Source organism: Leptinotarsa decemlineata, unplaced genomic scaffold (assembly GCF_025532065.1).
Source record: "Leptinotarsa decemlineata unplaced genomic scaffold, Ldec_3_MD MMD2_tig00026369_RagTag_RagTag, whole genome shotgun sequence".
NCBI lineage: Eukaryota > Metazoa > Arthropoda > Insecta > Coleoptera > Chrysomelidae > Leptinotarsa > Leptinotarsa decemlineata.
This window is the reverse complement of record NW_027412709.1, coordinates 5,811,748-5,829,164: the sequence shown is the minus strand read 5'-3', so window position 1 is coordinate 5,829,164 and position 17,417 is coordinate 5,811,748. Positions and strand designations below refer to the sequence as shown.

The window sequence follows — 17,417 nt, the reverse complement described above, 5'->3', positions numbered from 1 at the left end:
TTCTTCAGAACTGTTCATATTTGAATGTGTTTGACAAAGTTTCTGGTTAACTGTTAGGAATACTGATTTCATTTTTTCGAGAAAGTGTTACAAGATTCAATATCTGAGAGAATATTAATAACTGGATTGATAAAAATATTAGGACAGGAATATTTCGATAAATCATTGAGAAATATTGACTGAAATGTAAAACTACAAGAATGCCAATTTGTGTGACAACAAATTACTGTGAAATGAAACAGAAATATAGAGATGAATGTTACAAACAATAAATTAAATGTCAGTCATTCCTACGAAAATAATAGAAAAAGAGAAATGATAGTAAATAAATGAAAATGTCAATAACATTGTCATATTATCATATGATCATATTATTACGGAGCAATATATGTTTTGGTATTGAGGAATTCAGACCTATTCTCCCATTATTTTAACTTGCAGAATCCTGAAATGGTACCAGTTCTGTTGAATCAACTACCATTCCAGAGTTGATTATGCAACATTGCTTTTAAAATGAGTGATTATGTGTTAACATGAATTTATAACAGTAGAAGAGACATTACCATAAATACCATACTTCAGTAAACTGATTTTGATGCAAAATAATGGTGAATCATGATTATTGAGTATATTGATATACAAGGGATTGAAAAAAATCATGTTATGAGGGGCCTCTCCGTTTGCAATATTTCCGTAACTCATCTCTGTGGTAATCAGTCATCATATTGAAGAAGCACCTTCCCTGGTTGCGGTCCTTCATATTATTGATGAAAAAATTCACCCTTTTTCACTGAAATCACCTAGAATGTCAAGAACACAATTCAAGTTGCTATATAAGTACTGTACTTTCATACTCAATATGTTGTTTACTAGCACTTGAAAGTTGTCATCTATCTTGCTACTTGAAAAATATTAGACATCCATGACGAACGAATGCCAAGTATTTGATTGAAGAACATTCATAAATTCATGAAGTTGAAGTAAGGCTCTCTCATGAGCTGCCATGAATGTCAACCTTCGGTTCATGAAATCTATATACCCTGTGTGATTAGAATGGAACACATCATGTTGAACGACTTCCAAAAGCTGATTCATTCACCCTAAATTTGCATATAATGGGGGCAAATTGATTTACTTCGGAAATTGAGAGACATCTGAGTTCCTTTCACCAGCTGCCTTGTTCTTCCTATCTGACTAGTCTTTTCTTGTTTTATCATCTTCAGAGATATGAGGAACATTGGTACTTTCACATCCACCTCGTTGGGCAAGAAAAAAATCAACTAACTTTCTAAAAATTATTCATTCTACTTTCATCTGTGTTCAATGGGCATCTCTCAAACTCCATTTGGAGATGTCAATGACACAGTAGACTGCAAAAATACAAGCAATATCCAAGGTTGCTGATATTCATGCTCCATATTAGAGTGAAAAATTTACTCATTGTTCACTCTTCCTCATATTTTCAATGTAATTTACATCTTTTTCAACTAATCCAGCAACATGTTCTGGTTGAAGAATTTCCAATAATGAATTCATTCACTATTCAGATTTAAAATCACTTTTTCAGATGATGAAATTCCAAATCTCTAACAATATTTTGATTATAAATAGATAGTACCTGAAATTTTGATTTTTGCCCGAATATATTTAACAGTTTCAATGGGAGTGTTTCTTCACATTTTGAAAAAAAAAGTTTAGTGAAACCAGAGGTTTTTAACAAAATAACAATATACCTACTATTATAGTTGTCGTTTTATGAATACTGGTATGCGAAAGTGTTGGATGGAACTTGGTACTGACAAAATACCATTCACCTTTGTGAATGTTATTTAAGTACTACTCAAAAATACTCGACTACCCAAGATTACCGTTTTTGAAACTACTGTCAATTCATTTGCAATAAAAATTACTTCTATTTTCGACATACAGGGTCAATTCGAGCAGAGTGAAATTTACGTCAGGATAGGTCGAAGAAAGGTGATCACAGCAATAATGTAGGCAAACGTAAGTTTTTGTGCTTCAGTCATCATTGGCAATTCATCTATTTCCTTTCGAAATCATCCCATCGATATCATTCATCTGCTCATCAAATAATTCTGCGTCATTTCTTTGTTCCTTTTCAATTAGTCTCTGAATAGTAAACGATGTACTGAGTGAGCCAAACTGAACACTTTTCAAAGGGAAACTCCTGTTTTCAAACGAGATAGATGAAAACTGATGGCTATGCCTATGCCTGGGGTTTACATTTTATGACAAACTCAATGGTGAAAACCGCAAACCGATATCTATCATCGTTTCTGAGTAACAGCATGTTTTTCGAAAAGGTGTATTTTCGAAAAGTTGCTATAACTTCTTTCCTGTCAAAAATTTTATCACCCCGTCACCCAAAGCCAACTTGATCAAAGTGTACGTTTCAAAGTCCACATATCAAAACCTAAAAGTTCTGTATTTCAAAGATGATTCTAGTAAAACATCAAATGTGCTACATTTTTGAAAAGGTCATTTTAGACTCTATTGAAATAAGTTAATAATTATCGATATCTCATTTGGAGAAATAAGTTTTTCGGATAATTTAATTCTACGTAAAAAGTGCTTTGGATATGTTTTCATAGAAACAAGAAATTTCTGACAGGAAAAAAGTAACAGCAATTGTTTCCATCATTTTAGATCAAATGTTCAGTTCCCCCATTTAGGCTGCACAATTAATCATAAATATTTCATCTGTAGCATACTCTAATGATGATTCTATGTCGAAGACTCATTTCAGTTTCATAATTTAAATAAGGCATTTCAATTACCTCCAGGTAACATCATTATCAGTTTTGAAGCGATGATTCGAAAATATTTCGTCCACTACTATTGTGAATAGTATGAAAATATTGGAATTACATATTCATTTTCTTATATGTATGTATCCATTAATAACTATCAATATCTTATTTGGAAAAATACATTTTTCAGAGCATTTATTTCTACGTAAAAAGTGCTCTGGAAATGTTTTCTTAGAAACAAGAAATTTCTGACAGGAAATAAATAACAGCAACTTTTCAAAAATGCACATTTTTCAAAAAACACGATGTAGCTAAGGAACGATGATACATATCGATATGCGATTTTCACCATTAAGTTTGCCATAAAATTTGACCCCAGAAACAGTCATTAGTTTCCTTCTACCTAGTTCAAAAACCGGTGTTTTAAAAATCTGTTTTAAAAACTGTTTTTCCGTTAACTAGCTATCACACCCCTACGAACGACAACCCTCAGAAGTCGAAACTTGTGCGAGGTATGGATTAACGAGGTCTTAACTTTTAACGTGTAATTTCTAACAAATTTGGCCCACTCTGTATATGGAGAGACAATAAATTTTCCGCATGGGCAATGTAGGTTGATAGTCTTAAAAAAGATTTCAGAAAAGGTCTTGAGAAACAGCACCGATTTTGATGTTTGTCTTTAATTTTTCATTAATAAAAATGAAAACTTCTTGATGCGAAGACTGATTTGAGTTCAATGTGACTTGTTTTCAAATATATGTACAATAATCGGAGAGAAATTATAGATATACAAATATACTCCAATCCATGATTTAAAAAAAAAACATGCACTTGAAAAAAATTCAGAAAATGAGTTGCGTGATTGTCACTACTTTCAACAGTTATTTTTTTCCAACCCCATTCTTCCGGAGGCCATAAGTTATCCATTGTTGCTCTCACACTTTGCTGCATCCTTTGTCAGAGGTAGTGAGCTAAGTTGTATATTTTTTTCAAATATATATCAAATTGACAACTCAATTCTGAATGATGAAACCAGCATATGGTGGTCGACAGGAATTGGTGTAAATTATTATTAAAACCTGGACCTTTGTTCGCGAATGATCTCACAATAATCCATTTGAATCCATGTCGAATACCTACCCGCTGTTTTCATCATTTTAGATGAAATTTTAGGTTTCCGTTTTTGGGCTGCATGATAATTCACACATAGTCTACCCATAACATACAACAATGAGAGTAACTTCTTTGTCAAAGACTCATTTCCATTTCATAATTCGCATGAGGCGTTTCAATAATATCCAGGTTATATCATACCGAAGTGTTGCAAATTAACTTTTGGACAATTCACCCAAGTGGTAGAATCGTTATTGGACTCATTTTCCAAAAAAAAATCATAAAGAAACCTCCTGCCAATGGGCAGCCCAGTTTCTCTAATACCAACACAATATGTGGTGGACGATCTGGCAGAGTCTTGCAGTAGTAATTGATCTTCTGATTGATTCGGTCGTTACTTGATGAAGATCCATAGTAATTAATCTGGTAAAATTGCTTCATTGAAGAAATACGTTGACGACATAATCATTAACATAACGCAATATGGCATTAATCCAATAATTTTCAAGCACCGAAATAATTATCATTTTCAATTAGTACCTGCGCCTTCATTTTGACTCAAAATACATTCAAACAGAATAAAACACAGAGAAGTGCAAAAATTGTTTGGTATAATCTCAGAAATGAAATGTTGCAATAACTCAACTTTGGGATTAGCGGACATCAATTTTGCAACGAACGGTTGTGAACTTCTTCAAAGCAGTGTGGATGGACTTGAACTTCGCAGATTTTGCAAAGGTATATTGTGTTGCTAATGACTGCATCGTCTTTTTCGTGCATTTTTATCTCCAACTGTGACATGACCAATATTGCTGTATCGTATTTCAGAGGGCAGTTCATTTCTGGATGGTGGGCCGTAGTTTGCAAAAGGTCCTGGGATGTTATTGTGATGCTCGTCCAGATTAAAATAATTTGTATTTTATGAGCGTGAGAGCAACCTACGACTTGAATTTCAATTGTGTTTGATGGTTTTCATTTACCAAATTATACACTTTCAAAGCATTCACTATAGTGCTGTCGATGGGGTTTATAAATAGAGGCCACCATCATTTCTTCCCTCTTATGCGTATCCTGTAGTTGGCAATGCCATCATCGTGGAGATCGATACCACCCATATGTTGATTGTACTTGTACCAGTGGTATTTAGACAAAAGTGTTTTTATTCATCTCATTTGAGTAATCATGAATTACCATAAAGTAAACAAGTAATCAATCACACATACTTAGATATCACTTTCGGTTGAGTAATACTCACTATTTTCTGTTCTTTTCTACTTTTCTATCTTTCCACCGATACGAAGAGAATCAACTGTACTATTATTGGTAGCAACAGTAACCACAACATTATCGTTCCATGTAACTAGGAATATTTCGTGCTTTTCGTCAAGAGAATGGTCATACGAGCCTCGGACATTCTTTTTATATTTTTCACGCCTTCTAATTTATCATTTCTTGTACGATTTTCACGTATTGTACTAGTAGCAGAGAAATAATTTTTTCTCAGCAAGCAAAAAATTGTCTTGGACGAAAAGAAGTATTCGAAAAATACAGTGATCAGATGAATTCGAAACCACTGAAAGAATCTCCAACTGATACGCCAGTTTTATTATTAGATGATTCAGATTTTCCTCTATATGGTGTGAATTTATACAGATATCCATTAGAGGCTTCACAGGCACCACAGTTTGGATCCAAATCCTAACGGTTTTCTAATCATAAACATTTTGAAGGAGTACTTGTGATGTACTGTTTAAAACCTTAGATGTAGTAATGAATATTACTGCTGGAGTTTTTCCCCAACACCAAACCATTATTTCAACAACTCGACACGTGTTCCGAACACGATCATCTTCAAGAGAAAGATTGAACTTTCTCCTGAAAATGATCACTTGGTGATCGAAACACGTGTCGAAGTATCAAAATACCGGTTTGGTGTTAGGAAAAACTCCAGTAATAATAATTTCACAGAAGTGTCCGCCAAGAAAGGAACCATCTCATCATCAATTTGAAGATTGTATGAAAATACAACAAATTGCATTCATTTCCCATTCATTACATCCAATAAAGTCTGAAAATTTTTCATTTTGATCTAACTGTTTGTTGTCAGATTAGTGTAGGTTTTGTTTTATATATTTGAACCTTCTCCTACTCATGCAGTTTTTAAATAATGGCATACGTTTGTCTTCATATTTTGACCAATAAGGCCTAGTAGTTGTGAGACAGTGGTAACCGACAAATCTGTTGAGGCTCTCTGAATTCAAGTGAGAATCATATACAGTGTGTCAATTTGAAAACTTCCCACCCTCAATATCTCCCTTCCAGTACATAATATGAAAAAATGGTCAGACAGGTCAACTTTATTTGCAAGGGGGACACTCTGAATGAATATTTTCAACCCTCGGGGTTCAACCCCCTAGGAGGGGTGGATGTTACCCTCAGAATTTCAAATGGAAAGGGGGGTCAAGTGGCACATCATTTTGAAGGGCATTCAATTCGCTTGCCGACGGTGCCCTCATTTATTATTTTCCGATCAGCAGTATCCGAAAATGTAGTTCTAAACTAATAGAAGTAATTAGAATTGGCCTATACTAAAATGCCTGGTTATCAAGTTAGTATGCAAAGAAATACAATTTATTGACTATCTTATAAGTAAAACTTGTGATGACGGGTCAGCTTTTCAACTTTCCATCAGGGGTAAAATTAGACAAGCCTCAAAAAATTTACATTAATTAGTTATCTGATTTCGGTGACTTTCATTTGGGTTTATTATCGGATTTAAAACTCTTATCCCTTTTTTGTTACTTCTGCTATAAAAAGTATCGTTTTTTGAGCAAAAAAGGTGTTCATCGCATTCAAGCCATTTGGTAGTACTATCATTTCAGTTTCATTTGTTGAGCTGATCAGCGATACCTTAGAAAGTGTATAAATTGTAAGAATGGTTTACACTATCCAAGACCGAATTGAAATAATTTTTATTTATGGAGAGGTGGGCAAGTGCGCACGAAGGGCGGCATCTCTTTTTAGTGAAAGAAATCCAAATCTTAATATAAGTCACCGGTATGTGCTTGATTTGGTGACAAAGTTTTCCGAAACTGGTTCGGTGAAGAATAAAAAAAGGAATAACCCCAGAGTACTGAATGAGGATGCTCAAATTGAGGTGTTGGGAACATTTGCTGCTGAGCCGACTAGCTCCTTACGATCAGTAGCAGAACAGACGGGAATGTCACACGAGACTGTAAGGAAAGCACTGAAAATGCACAAATTTCATCCATATAAAATGCAGATTCTCCACGAGCTCCATGAGGATGATTATGACAGAAGAATAGAATTCTGTGAAATCATGACTCTTCGAATCAATGCTTTACCTAATCTTCTGTTCAATATCTGTTTCAGTGATGAATGTTCATTTTTCCTGAATGGCAATGTTAATAGGCAAAATTGTCGCTATTGGAGTGACGAAAACCCTCACAATTTTCGAGAAGGACATACACAACACCCACAAAAAGTTAATGTTTGGGCTGGTATTCTTGGAAATGCCATTATCGGACCTTTATTTTTTGAAGAAAACTTGAATGGTGATCTGTACCTAGATATGCTTCAAGCACCTATCGATCCACTTATAACTCACGAGCTCGAAACTCAAATTGATGCACACGGTAATTTACTGTTGCAGGAAGATTTGTTACATTTCCAACAGGACGGTGCGCCACCTCATTATTTTCGCCCCGTCCGACAATGGTTGAACGAGCGATTCCGGGAGAGATGGATTGGCAGAAGGGGATCAATTGAGTGGCCACCGAGATCACCGGATTTGACTCCATTAGATTTTTTTCTTTGGGGATATCTCAAATCTGTCGTTTATAAAACACAGCCCACTGATATGGATGACCTCAAAGGACGAATTACAGCAGCATGCCGGTCAATTAGTGGTGAAGTTTTCCAAAATGTTCGAGAGGAGTTCGAAAACAGACTGTATTACTGTTTAGAGCAGAATGGACAACATTTTGAACATATTATCAGATAAAGCGTAACAAGATGGTTGAAATTTGTTTTTTGCAATTTAGTATTTTTTGTTTGCACTCGATGCGTATTTCGTTAACTAAGTAGTTCTACATTCCTCACATCCACGAATTCGAATATTACTCAAGGGTTGGAACGATGCTACCTAGTACGATGCTCACCTTTTCCAATAGTCCATTACAATCATTTGTTTTGAATACCAACCTGAATACCAAACATCTAGTGCGGGCGAGTTTTAATCATTTATTCTTATTCACTTCTAATCACCGTTCGTTTGGAACGTTATTGTTCAAAAACTGCTCATCAAAAACTAATGAAAAAGGTATCATTGGCAAGAGAATTGAATGCCCTTCAAAATGATGTGCCACTTGACCCCCCTTTCCATTTGAAATTCTGAGGGTAACATCCACCCCTCCTAGGGGGTTGAACCCCGAGGGTTGAAAATATTCATTCAGAGTGTCCCCCTTGCAAATAAAGTTGACCTGTCTGACCATTTTTTCATATTATGTACTGGAAGGGAGATATTGAGGGTGGGAAGTTTTCAAATTGACACACTGTATATTGTGATCATTGGCATACTTCTTTGAAAATGTGACAATCTGTTCTTAAACTTCTTCAGTGAAGTACATAGAAAATACCTCAAATGGGATTTGCATTCTAAAGCCTTCACTAGTTTCACCAACTCAGCTTGCTCATTATCCTGGATAGGCTTTCTTTGTTTCCACTTTGGCATATTCTGGTTCAATTTGCTTCAAGTACCCTTGGACTTTGCTAATTTCGGCCTTTTGGAATCTGAGGGGCTGGGATTGTTCTCAGTTACATCAGAGCCTTAATCTGGGGTATCTGCATTGATTTCATAGGTTTCAGCACCATCTATTAGTGCACTTTCGACTTCTAGTATTTCGTCCTCATTGATATTCTCTTCATCTGTAACTTCATCAACGGGTGGTAGTATATAAACGGCATCGATACTTTCAGCGTTTTGCAGATCCTCGTTTCCTAATATCAATGCAAAGAGCTCTTCGGCTGACAATGAATGGTGATTCTCCCAAGATATGGCTGAAAAGATAGCGTTTTTTAATAACAAATTTATGGATAGGTACTCCTCTGAAATCGACATACTCTCAGTCAACTACTGGTTTTTGAACGTATCATGATATTTTTTTCACGGCAGGCATCAAAATGAACACAAATACACAAACAATGCGTAGTAATACTAGACACTGGTCGTCAGTCACTGGACATATGCCCTCCTGTCATTGTGTATGATACTCCGCCTATTCCCAAAGTTGCGTAAGTGCAACATTACATTCCAATGCACGATGTGAGTGTGATGGTTATACAATCATTCAATGAGATATAATCAATGTATTTCTATACTTACTATAATTTTTGCGTTAAACGAGAATTATTTGTAGACCCTTCAGATAAGGTAACCTGTGGAGCCTGATTTTGAACAGAATAAATATTAACCATCAGCAAGTTCTTGTGAACTTTTGTAATCTTTCATACGATAAAGTTCCAGTACAGATTTGTTGACCAGATGATAAGCAAATTTTAGACTTAGCCCCGCAGGAAATTTTCAAAAAAATACATTTCTGAAATGTTGCGTTAACGCAACTTTGGGCGTTGATGGGTTACTGGGTTTGAAGATTTTCGAACACCATGATGAGCTGATATAGTCCACTTTTGGGAAAGATGATTTCAATAGGAGTGTTTTCTATTTCAGATTTCTTATGGGTGAAAGGACACCTTATTTTGATAATGAAAAATCGAGTTGTGTGCACAATTCGTAGCAGCTCCCTGTACAAAATTGAAAAAACTTGAAGAATTGTTTTAAAACTCGTTTACAAATCACTCTTCAACGGGTTATCTATCAGATTAGGCTTCGAAAATGATGATTGTATTCACCTTAAAAATGAAATTTCAATAATATCCAATTTTAATAGTATTCAAAAAAGTTATCCTCAAACCCCACAACTAATATTCAATTTTCGATTATTTCATCTACCCTCAGATAGTCTCTCATTCGATCTTGAAGAAATCTTCACCAAATTTGATCATTCAAAACTAGCTTCCAGGAATTAGTTGAATACTATTATTTTTTCAAAAATTGAGAGAAAAAAGTATGAATTTTTTAATGTGGTTCATTCTTTTCCTTGTTCTGGTATATCTACCTGACATTTCATCTACTGCTTTGGTGGACATTTTCAAAGGCGATGTGGTAACAATCGCAATACACGCAATACAGATCATGCTTTCCTCTTTGATCATGTTCGAGTCTTAAATTCAGAAAGTAACCCTCAGAAAAAACTTCTTCAAGAATTTTTCATTTTTGTTAAGATTGAAATTCTTTCAAACTCAGGACAGATATTGAAAGCCTGAGCACCATTCATAAATATCTCCTTTATTCAATTAAAAATATAATGATATTCAACAATGCATGGATTCAAATCCCTTACTTCCACTTTCTGTGATGGCATTTTCAATATAATTCTATGAGATCTAACCGGCAACACTGTGGTGGTCAGAACAGAAAGTTCTGTCAAGATCTTCCTGTCAAATTTGAATGGCCACAAAATGCCTGCTAACTTGTTGATTTTGATTTTCATTATTTTATGTCATGTTATCATAACGATCATCTTACATTATCTCATACCTGGTACATGTTGACATACGTTTTCAACCAATTCAATTCCTGACAGAAATGTCATGTCATGGGTCATAACATGTTTTCATTCACATTCCACCTAATTAAGTGAGATGTACTATATAACTGAAATATGCCTTTGATTTTCAGATCCCTATACAGACTTTGACTGCAGTAAACAATCTCGTTCAGAGTTCCCGACCCGTTTTCCGGAGTTTACGGGATTATGCCATCAGAAGATTCTCTAAAACTAAAACAGCCAGTACAACGGAATCTCCGGATTCGAACCTTCACAAGAGATCATATCCTGTTTACGTTCGACCCAAGGAAGATGAAGAAAAATATAAAGTTGATCTACCTTGAAACTGTTACAAAGTGTGATGAGAGTGTGAAAAGACGAAATTTTTTTCGTGAACAGATCGCGTAGGATCGATTTTCTGAATTATTGAATGGAAAACGTTTTTGTATTCGAGTTTTCTTAATAATTTACATGATAAAAATCGATTTCATATTTAGTAGTTTCGAGTTTTCTGAAAATATTGAATCTCATAATGTATTTTCGATAAATTCATTTTTCATTTTGAAAAAACGAACAAATCATAATGAGCATACCTGAGATAAATGAAAGTATTTGAGAACAAAGGCTTCACGAGAGTCGAGACAAAAGTGTAACAACTATCGAAATTGATTGTGAAATTTCTTGATGTTCGTACAATTGTCTCAATATTGATATGTATGATTGATTGTGTATGTTCTTGTATAGTATCCAGGAAAACAATGTTCTTGATAATTTCCCGATATTTTCCTCCGTGGTGTATAAACATTCAAATATTCAATAGAGTATGATATATATTCGTATACATTCATGATTCATAATTGTTATACATTTTTCTTGGTGCTTCTCTTCATACAATCATAAAAGTTTTCAAATTTGAACATACTAATTGATTTATAATTTCAATATATATATAAACAGTGAATTATTCATGCATAAATAAATTTCAAATATAAACCGTACTCATATATACTCCAATTATAACCAATAGTAACCAATACTAGAAATACTAGTATTGATATCTTCCATGTATGTATCCTCTTTTAGGTATTCCAGCAACCATCCCGTGTTTGATAAACATTGGATTATACTGTTCATGAAACAGGTGTTACCAAGATTTTTTAACCCATTGAACCCAAGAGTTTTGACTGAAGAATTTATCACCGATCTATTGTTGCAACTACGTTTGCCACTACTATCTTCTTCTGAGTAAACACGGATACGATGATTCACCCCTTCATTGGACTGGTAGGATAAGGAATTCGAAGCAAAACTGCTCAAAACTGAATTAGATATCAGTTCTTTTAGGGACTGTGAGGGCTCAGCCAGAGGACCAAACTCAGCCTCATTTAGAGTTCCATAAATTCATTCCTATTTTTGGACAGTGTTCCCTGAATGCATTAGCAGTGATTCATTGCGGCTTTTCACCACACGGCAGGTGTTTCATGGTCCATGGGCGGCTTACCAACCTGCCGCGTTCACAACAATATTTTTTCCAATATATCAACAACCAATATGTAGATGTAATTTTCAAAACAATCTCAGATTTTGGTATTAAGAAATTTATATATTTCTTACATTTTTTTTGCTTTCATTAACCTCCAAAATCTGACTGGCAAAAACTCATATACCCACAAAACTGTAGGAAATATTCAGTCCTCCATGTTAATATGTACCTATTTCGAAGAAATTATTATAGGTTTTCAATACGAAGGATATTTTTCATTTTTTCAAAGTTTTGTAGTCGCAACGTTTTCCTTCCTTCTGCAATTTAATGACATACACACAACTAGATGATCATCTTGCCTGATAACATGACATTATTCTTCATTATTGAAGTACATCATTCCAATATGATGTGGATCTCACTCATTGATTGAAGTCATTAAGACCACGTGATTTTTTATATGAATTGATTTCGTTGAAAACCGGGGAATCTGAACTATGCATTCATAACCAGTCAAGTAATACCGCTGATATCAAAACAACTTTGTTCATTAGGAACTCTGAATGTAACGTTTTTCACTTCTGGAATTATTCATTGAATATGTGCTGTAGGTACAGCAATAATCATGTGAATTTTTCAAGACACTAATATAAAAAACAAAGACAGTTCTCCACCAATTTCAATCTGAAAATAGAATTGAAGTGGTTTTCTGCACCTTTTTAAACGAATCACAGGTGTATTTCTTGACAACTATAAAACTGCTAAAATTTTTCAATTCAAGCATACTGATGAAAAAGAAACTTTCCAAATTGTATCGATATTGCACTCACACTCAGTAGCAATGTATCTGAACTACATTATTCTCAATGCCAGTAAATATCAAGTATCCAGTTTTTACGAATATAATGGACATATTCAAAAAAATGTGAGAGCCATTTATTGTAAGGAATTATATTGAAAAAACTCAAATCAGAAACATAGTAAAAATAATAAACAGTTTCACAAGAACGCGACACGTGTTTCGCCAGACAATGACTTCTTCGGGAATGTCTTTACGCCCGTGTCTTTACGCCCGCACGATGAAGTGTTTTTTGAATACGTTAGTTATTGATTTTCATCAAGTATCGACCAATTCCATCATATATAAACAAAACGTTAATCTGGTTGACAGAAAAACAGAATTCCTGTTTTTTTGTATTCATGTCGATACTAGACTACTTTCCCTTAGCAACCTCAAGTCTATGATCGCCATTTTTGTTTTTTTTTCTGTTTCCACTCTAAACTCTGAATCAAATTTACGAAATTGAATACATCTATTCAGGCATATATCACCTGAATATTATTCATTTCGTTATAGTTGCTGATATAAATAAGTCATCACCATAATTTTCAATTATTCTTTCTTATAACTGCATAAATTTAAAGAATGAACATTAAAAAATAACACAATTTCCACTATCGAAATCTTGTATTCTAGTCAATCAAATTTGCCGAACATATATGTGTCTTAGCATGCACATTTTCTCACTTCATTTCCAAAACCACATCATTCCAATCCCCGTTTTTTCACTGTTTTCAATTCTTTTGATTCTTCTTATGATTTCATAATCAGATATTTCGCAATGATGAAGTCAATTCTAATACTAATATGTATATGTTTATTACCTTGTTTCGAATAATATTTTCCAAAAGTGTCATTATTTTTCTCTATAATTTTTATTTTCTGTTCAAAATTGATGCCTATATTGAGTTGACTTAACACATAGATTCAAATGAAAATGGTTTGTGATGAACAACTTCCATTCTGTATGCCTTTTCGAATTTTCTTTGTACTTCTCGAATATTTCGAATGAACGGATTTTCATCATTTCAATTTCAATTTCATCATATATTTCAAATATTCTTTTTTGGTTTGTTGCTGACCTTAATATTTCTCATTTATTCTTGAATAACTTTTTCCCGTCATTTAATATTAACTGCATGTTTTGGCAGAGTGTCTAAATGAACAGAAATGCATTCTATTAGCCATTGGGATTACCTCTCTTTCACCTTTCTGAAAAAATATTTGGACACCAACAAATAAAAATTACTTATAGGAAAGAATCAGGAATAACTATTCATTTCATCGAATAAAAACTACCAATTTCCTCCTCAACATTTCAGTAATATTGAATGATTCATTGAACCTTCAAAGTTATATATTGGAAATTGCAACAAAATCTGAGAACGGACTCTGTATTTTTCAATTTCATGTTACTTCTTATAAGATTTAGCAGTATTTATCATGAATCAAATATCTCTTTATACCGCAATAACAAATTTCTGAAGTTTTACTTTGAAAATAAAAGCAAACTGTTATACCAGGCTACGTATTTTTTATTTGTATCTCATAAAGAAAACTTTGTTGCGGAATCTGGATATCATTTTGAATCGTTACTTAAGAGAAAGAAGAATATTTCAGTTTACTCTGGAACAATGTGTGGAAAATCAACAGTAGATTGAAGCAGTCTCGATGAATATTCATGAATATAATGCAAATGAACGTTTTTTCAAAGTACATTCATTCATCTGAAGTAATTTTCATTGTTTACCAAAATATTACGCTTAGAAATTGTTTGTGAGATGTATGTCTATGAAAACCAAGATGAATAATTTTCTGGATCGAATGAAAAAAATGTTGTGATCTGACTTACAAAGTCATGCATATTTTTATGAGTAAATAAAAATTGTGGTAGTTTTTGTGTTTTATATGTAAGACTGTTCATAATTTTCATTCATTATCCTCTCAATACGATGTAAGGTTCACCTCATTCATTTATTTCAATCTTTCATTCTTGTGGTTATATTTTCATCTGAATTTTGCTTTTATTAGACTGATTGGTAGAAAGCCAACTATATTTTAACATATATCAGTGTATATTTCATATGTAAATTAAAATTATTTTTGATAAATAATTGTTTTATTGATCAAAGTTTGAAATTCAAGTCCTACCTTCTGAATAGTCACGATATTTAAGATTACATGACTAAAAAGAATGATAGAGATGATAAATTTATGTTGACGAAATGGTAGTTATATCTTGAATCGTCAACGGACTGTCCGACTTGTGTTAAACAATTTCGTGAACACAAAATGAATAATTTGAAAGGTTCTCTTGTAATTGATTGTGAGACGACAAGAGACAGAAATCTCCATGATTATACTTGTCTGATGGAATGTTTGTTATGAATATGAATCTTGGTTTCAATAAGCTAGCAGTATTCACGTCAACACAAATGGACATGCGAGATTCTGCAAACATATTTATCACAAACTGAATCGAACAACTGAGTGACAGACTTCATGATTTACAATTCAAGAAACTTTATAAGGAAAGCGAACTTTTTCGAGTCAAATTGTGACTTTGATAAATCAACAGTGTCCTCTTCAACTCGAAGAGAATTTTCAGATATCAGTATATCATCAATATACAGTGCATTCCATTTGAAACGAGTCACCCTGAATAACTATTGGTGCAATGATTTTCAGGAAAAATAAAAATACACGTGAACAATAATATACAGGGAAACACATTTCGAGATACTCACATTCGATGTTACTTTCCCTATCGCACCCCCAGAGCATGTCACCAGTTTTTTTTTTAATGGATCACCCTATATTGTTTCGCATTATCAGTATAAAACATATGGTCTGAAGCTTATGGTTTGGGAGCTACAAATTATTTGAGCTTGATTTGCAGAAAAAATAAAAAACATGTCAAAAATTATAAAAAAAGACACATTTTGAATTATTCGTTCCAGAGACAAGTAAGGAAGCAATAAATCAAAAAAAGAAAGTTTTTATTAATCCTTGAATCGAAATCTGATGACTGGACAATGAGGAGAAACAAATGTTCTTTAGTAAATGTTTAAAGATGTTTCCACCAACTTCCATACAATGATACCAACGAGCTTCCATTGCCGCGGTCACATGGTTGAGAATTTTGGGAGTTATTTCTCTGCAATGCCCCATGATATTCTTTCTCAAATCTTCTAATGTTGTTAATTCTATATCATACACTTCAGACTTCAAATGACACCGTAGAAAAAAATCTACAAGAGTGAGATCCGGAGACCTTGGTGGCCATTTTGCAGGACCTCTTTTGACAATCCAGCGACCAGGAAAATGATTATCCAGAAATTGTCGCACTGGAGCTGCAAAATGTGGGGGCACACCATTCTGCTGGAGAACTATTTGTTTTTTGAATAAATTTATATCCTCTTCAATTGTCCTACTGATGCACGGTATTATTCGATTCTCCAAAAATTCCATGATGTGGTCACCTAAAACACTGCCCAAACATTCAGTTTTTGAGGTCGTTGGGTATGACCTTGACGGTGTAAATGAGGATTCGTATCACCAAAATATCGATAATTTTGCCGATTCACCTCTCTATTCAAACTAAACGTACATTCATCCAAAAAACAAATTTTGTATAAGAAATTTGGATGAAAATTCATCCGTTCAGTGAGACTTTACACAAAACTCGATACGTCTATCGAAATAATTTTCGTTCAATTCATGAACTACTCTAATGTTATATGGTTGAAATTTGTACTTTTGAAGGATCCTGAAAATATTTGTACGACTGACTCCTGATTCTCGAGACCACTTAGTAAGAGATTGCGTGCCCTAAAATTGCAGTACAAATAGCTTTATCGTTGACAGTTCTTGAACGGTTATGCTTTTTATTGTTAACAGATCCAGTTTCCATAGATTTGTTCAATAATTCCGAAACGTATTTGTGTCGTACATTTCTTCCTGAATGATTATCATTGAACTTACGGGCAGCAACTCTAGCACTTTTACCATTCTGGTAGTACAAACTCACTATTTCAATCCGTTTCCAAAGCGTATAAACCATTGTTTCTCCAGAATTTACAAATACAAAAACACCAATTGTAACTTCACCTGGTACGTAATCGTTATTGTAGAATGAGACAAATACAAAATGAAGAGAATATCGAATTCAAACTCACCTAAGCAAAATAAGACGTTCTTGAAGTAAACTTCACAAAAACACCCATGAAATCTAGGTGACAGATTGTACAGAAGTTCATTAAGGGTGGTTCTTTTCAACTCAGATAATTTGTAGCTCTCGAAACATAAACTTCAGACCATATGTTTTATACTTTGTTGAAATCTGAAGCAGCTGATGATGCGAAACAATTTAGGGTTATCCATATTAAAAAAATTGGTGACATGCTCTGGGGGTGCGATAGGGGAAGTAACATCAAATGTGAATGTGTCAAAATGTGTCCCTCTGTATACTGTAGTTGATGTGTTTTTTTATTTTTCCAGCAGAGCATTGTACCAAAAGT

The 17,417-nt window shown here is 33.8% G+C and overlaps 2 protein-coding genes across 4 annotated transcripts in view; one reads left to right on the top strand and one right to left on the bottom strand.

Annotated features, from left to right (window-relative positions):
- LOC111509696 (uncharacterized) overlaps positions 1-11,072 on the top strand; it is a 44,082-nt gene extending 33,010 nt beyond the window's left edge. For 2 of the 3 annotated variants that reach the window (XM_074185227.1, XM_074185228.1), the window contains exon 4: positions 10,705-11,072. In XM_074185227.1, the coding sequence (XP_074041328.1) occupies positions 10,705-10,917 (213 nt within the window). In that variant the 3' untranslated portion in view covers positions 10,918-11,072. Of the gene's footprint in view, positions 1-1,929; positions 2,005-10,704 lie in introns of all 3 variants that reach the window. The other variant, XM_023165489.2, reaches the window with a different exon arrangement.
- LOC111507510 (uncharacterized) overlaps positions 1-17,417 on the bottom strand; it is a 484,193-nt gene that overhangs the window by 452,247 nt on the left and 14,529 nt on the right. The gene's annotated exons all lie outside the window — the stretch shown is intronic.